General features: G+C 36.3%; 1 protein-coding gene across 1 annotated transcript; it reads left to right on the forward strand.

The window, feature by feature from the left end:
• The first annotated feature begins 1,282 nt into the window (after positions 1 to 1,282).
• LOC109185358 (plant intracellular Ras-group-related LRR protein 5-like) lies at positions 1,283 to 4,869 on the forward strand. The gene is made up of 3 exons (XM_019335345.1): positions 1,283 to 1,870; positions 3,437 to 4,350; positions 4,615 to 4,869. Exons 1-3 carry the CDS (start codon positions 1,390 to 1,392, stop codon positions 4,735 to 4,737), a joined length of 1,518 nt encoding a protein of 505 aa, XP_019190890.1. The 5' UTR covers positions 1,283 to 1,389; the 3' UTR covers positions 4,738 to 4,869.
• The last annotated feature ends 251 nt before the right edge of the window (positions 4,870 to 5,120 follow it).

Below are 5,120 nucleotides of genomic sequence, written 5' to 3' on the forward strand. Positions count from 1 at the left end.
ATGAGCAATAGTCGATGGACCATTTTAGAAAAAAATCTCTTCAATTGCTGTCTACTAAATAATGAAATTTAAATTCCTACTTTATTTCATCTCTTTTTTTTTTTCCTCACAAAAATACAATTTTTTTTTTTACCTTAATTCTCTTTTCCAACCAAACACCATGTTATTTTGCCAATCAAAAATACTTAATGTACTCCCAAAAACATACTCTCTACTTTTACTTTCACTTGTGTTCAAATTTGATTGGAGAAAGAAAAAAAGAATTAAATTAACATCATGATCCCTATAAAATTGAACAATCAAAGCATGTCAAATTATAAAGAGTATAAAATAAGAGTACATGTAGAATAACTCTTTGCCAATAGAGATCATTTAAAAATAGTACGAAAGAAAGAGGTTATCGTCATTGATTGTATGTCCAGTCATGTACGATCATGTTAAAGATTAACCCAAAGCCTCAAATTGTATGATAAGTTGACTTTTAGGAAAAATTATTTTTCGATCCTTTAGTTATATCTATATTATACATTTACTCCATGAGTTATATGAGTGACAATCTAATCCCTATCTCATGGAACGACAATTTTAGTGAACAAAATCAATCACTTTATTAAGTGACAAATTGATAGTAAAAATAATTTTTCAAAGACTAAAATCACCCCTTTATACATAACTTAAAGTTAAAGATAATCAGGTATATAACTCAAAAATTAAGTTTGTACTATGGATCATGGTTGCAGTAGGCGCTAGGCGCTAGTCGGGCGCCAAAAAAACAGTGGCAAACTTGCTGTTTGAAAATTTTAATAAGACTGTTTTCAACATTCAATCAAATAACACATCCAAATAAATGAAATAATGATAATTTATAAGTCATAACATCAAAACAATATTAAAAATTAAAAATACTCAAATACTTCAATCATTCAAAGATTCAAAGTATATATATATATATATATATATATATATATATATATATATATATATATATATATATATATATAACGAAAAAAAATTAAGAAGGCCTAGTTGATCAGGTTAAGTTGATTAAAATGAATGAGTTAACTCGACTAAGTTAGACGCTAGGCGACTGCTTAAACGATTAAATTGACCAAGTTAGGCGTTAGGCGAATATCTAAACGGGCGCCTAAGAAAAATAGCCACGATTTTTGGCGCTAAGCGCCTAGACGGTCGTCTAGAAGGATTTTTTCAACGACAGTGCTATGGATATAACTTAAGGAATACAAATACAATTTTGCAATAAATTATTGACTTCTCTTGACTATAGGCTGCGCTATACTGCTATAAGCCCACAGAAGAGATATTTATCGCTATATACATCTGTTGAATTTTCCCCATCCTACCTCTGTTCTTGCTCACTAAGCCACTGCCATGGCTGCCCCTTCACCTGCTTATGCGGCAGCAGTGGGGGAAATCACCAAAATATACAAGTCACTGCCACCCAGGCCCTCCATTGAAGAGGTGGAAGCCGCCATTTCCGTGGTGAAATCAGCGGACGCGGAAGAGGAGATGCGGCTGGAGGAGATATCGAAGCAGGTGGCGCCGCGAGACACCCCGCCGGAGCTCTTCACGGTGCTGCAAGAGCTGAGGAAGGCCATGGTGGTTTTCCAGGGCCGGGAGCAGAGGAGAGAGGCGGTGTTGTTGATCGAGGTGGACAAGAGATTTCGGAGGTTTGATCAGCTTATTCGGAGTGCTTCTGAGTGGGTTTCTGGGGTTGACCCGGTGGAGATTGGGGGTGATTGTTTTTCTGGGGAAATTGGAATTGATGAGAGTGGAATACCAGAAAATGAAGATGGGTTTATGGGTTTGATCAGAAGTTGTTCCTCAAACGCTCTTGCCCTTTCATCTTCAGGTTTGAATTGTTCTTTATATTCTTGTTTCTGGTTTCGATCCTATCCTATCCTCGGTGAATTTAGTTTAAAGTTTCTAAGACTGCTGCTTTTGTTGGTTTGTTAGAGAAGACTGAAAGTTTTCCTGTTCTGTATTTTACATAGCAAAATCATATTTTCAATTAGCAAGAAATTTAGGTGTTGGTGGAGGTCCGAATGTGTCAAAGTCCGGCAAATTATTGTCTGGACCTTGGTTTACACAGTGCTAGCCTGCTAAGCGTATCATAACAAAAAATATGTTTTTAATTAATACGGAGTATATTAAAGAGTAAATACCAATTTTGGTCTTACGAGTATTAGCAAAATGACACTTTTAGTGCACATGTTTAATTCCTATCAATTTTTACCACGACTATTGTTTTAGTATCAATTTTAATCTACGACTATTGTTTTAGTGCCAAAATTCATCACGCTGATCACCCATTCGTTTAAGACATGTCGAAATATGAAATTATTAAGGATATTTTTGTCCTTTTCAAATTAAGGTTTCAATTTGAACATGAATAAAGAGATTTAAGCCCTAAGATCAATCCTAATTCGCAGTTCTCCTCCTCAAATTAAGGTAGGATGAGGATGATAATTGCAAATTGGGATCGATCTTAGGGCTTAAATTCATTTATTCATACTCAAATTGAGATTTTAAGTTGAAAATGACGTAAGTATCCTTAAAATTTTTAGATTTCAACACACCTTAAATGAAGGGGTGATCGGCATGATAAATTTTGATTCTAAAACAATAGTCATGGATTAAAATTGGTACTAAAACAATAGTCGTGGATGAAAATTGGTAGGAATTAAACATGTGGACCAAAATTGTCATTTTGCTAATACTCGTGGGACCAAAATTGATACTTTCTCTATATTAAAAGTACATTATTTGTTTACTGAATGAATAATGTGCATTCAGTACACAAATAATATACTTTTCCTGAATACAATGTACATTTTTAATATATTAAAAGTACATTATTTGTTTGTGTACTGAATGTACAGTATTTGATAGTATAGTCCACATAGCTGCGTAGACCATGGTTCACACAATAATGGTTGGGTCAAGTTCAGCATTATGTGACTGAGATTGTTTGACGGAGGTGGATAAAAGCACAAGTCTAGCACATTGGCTTTCAAAAATGTGTGGTGACATAAGGAAATAAAATTCTGTCTTCGCTACGAGTTATAGTTTTTGGCGTAGTGGCAAACACTTGATTTAACAAATGATATGAGAGTCAGAACTGTCCAATTCCATCACCCTGGTTTTTGAAAATGTGTGGCGATATAAGGAAATAAAGTTGTGTTTTTGCTACGAGCTATAACTTTTGGCGTAGTAATAAGTACTTGATCACTCATTATTACCAAATAATCCTGAAAAGATGAAAACTAAAGAGGGGTGGGAGGTTGGAGAAGAAAGAAACCAAAATGAAATTTGATACCAAGAATGACTAAGTAATGCCTTTAAAGCAAAACTCATAATTGAAAATCCAAAGTTTAAGCTTTGCACAATGGACTGATGTTGTTTGGTTGCCTTGTAGGAGATGGAGACAAGAAATTTAGTCTGATGAAAGTGGCTGAGATAATTGAAAACTTTGCCAAAACAGAACTGGCTGTTCTTGATCTTCAAGGCAAATTGATGGACAAGGTAGAGTGGCTTCCTTTGTCACTTGGAAAGCTATGCAGTCTTGTTGAGCTAAACTTATCCGATAATCGAATTATGGCACTACCATCCACCATCAACGCCCTCGTTACCTTAACGAAGCTCGATATCCACTCCAACCAATTCTTCAACCTCCCGGATTGCATCGGGGAGCTCATCAATTTAACTCATCTTGACCTCCACGCGAATTGGATGAAATCCCTGCCACCTTCTTTTGGAAACTTGGCAAATCTCATCAATCTCGACTTGAGTTCAAACCACTTTGCCACTTTACCAGACGTCTTCGGGAGCCTAGTCCACTTGCAGCGCCTAAACTTGGAAACAAACGAGCTAGAAGAAGTGCCTTGCTCGATTGGATCGTGCATTTCCCTCGTAGAACTGAGACTAGACTTCAACCGGCTCAACGCTCTTCCAGAGGCCGTGGGGGAGTTCAAGTGCTTGGAGATTCTTACATTGCGTTATAACAGAGTCAGTGTTTTACCGACTTCAATGGGCAATCTTTTGAGCCTAAAGGAACTCGATGTCTGCTTCAATGAAATCCATAGCATCCCCGAAGCCCTTTGCTCTGCAGTCTGTTTGGAGAAACTTAATGTGGCAAGCAATTTCTCGGACTTGACAGCCTTACCCGAATCGATTGGGAAGCTTGAAAATCTCGAGGAACTAGATATCACCAACGATCAGATAAAAACACTGCCCGACTCCTTCAGATTCTTGTCAAAGTTGAGAATTTTTCGAGCTGATGAGACTCCATTGGAAGAGCCACCTATGGAAGTTACAGAACTGGGAGCCAAGGTATCATATCTTTATGTTAATTATTCATTTTGTGCTTATTTCTGTTGAGCCATTAATGTGCAATCCAACTATCAGCTTAGGCTTTTATTTGAGATGCAGCACATGTTTCAATTTGGTATCAGAGCTAGACCAAAGGTCATGGGTTCAAATCTCAGCGCCACCCATAGACAACTACGGTCCACGTGTTCTATCAGATTAGGCTTATTTCATAAGCATTTTGCTTTGAGCTTCTTTATTCATTGTATTTTTTTACTTTCTTGCTAGGCTGTTGTTGAATACATGGCTGATTATGTGGCTAAGAGGGATATGAAAGCGGAGCAGCAAAAGAAAAAGAATGGATTTTGGCCTCGTATCTGCCCATTATTTTCGTGTTTTAGAGGTGATTAAATTCATTGGCGCTAATTAGTAATGTGATGGCCGGCTTGTAATATATAAAAATCTTTTTACCCAAGTTTTTCCTTTAAAAGTTCAGTTGTTATACAGAATTTGTAATTAATTGAATATGTATATAGTGTGATATGATTGGTACCCCGTACCCCTTATATTGCTCATCTGCTACATCTATCTGTTAACTTTATTGTAATTTGTCAAGGTTGGTTGGCTTAGGGCAACCACACCAATTGATTTTAAGAGGTTTTTGGTACAGTAAAAATCATGTATTATTTTTGAATAAATGTGGAGTGAAGTTTTTTTTTTTTTCGCATGTAAGGAAAGGTTCTTGGCTGGGGACCACTGATTGAAAAGGACAAACAAAGTAATCATTTGCAATT

The sequence above is a fragment of the Ipomoea nil genome, unplaced genomic scaffold, assembly GCF_001879475.1.
Source record: "Ipomoea nil cultivar Tokyo-kokei standard unplaced genomic scaffold, Asagao_1.1 scaffold1317, whole genome shotgun sequence".
NCBI classification, from domain to species: Eukaryota; Viridiplantae; Streptophyta; class Magnoliopsida; order Solanales; family Convolvulaceae; genus Ipomoea; species Ipomoea nil.

What these genes read in the sequence shown, in the direction of transcription:
- LOC109185358 (XM_019335345.1), top strand. Translation starts at nt 1,390, where the DNA reads ATGGCTGCCCCTTCACCTGCTTATGCGGCAGCAGTGGGGGAAATCACC. An exon ending in TCTTGCCCTTTCATCTTCAG is followed by an intron (nt 1,871 to 3,436) that starts GTTTGAATTGTT and finishes GTTGCCTTGTAG; the next exon opens with GAGATGGAGACAAGAAATTT. An exon ending in TTACAGAACTGGGAGCCAAG is followed by an intron (nt 4,351 to 4,614) that starts GTATCATATCTT and finishes CTTTCTTGCTAG; the next exon opens with GCTGTTGTTGAATACATGGC.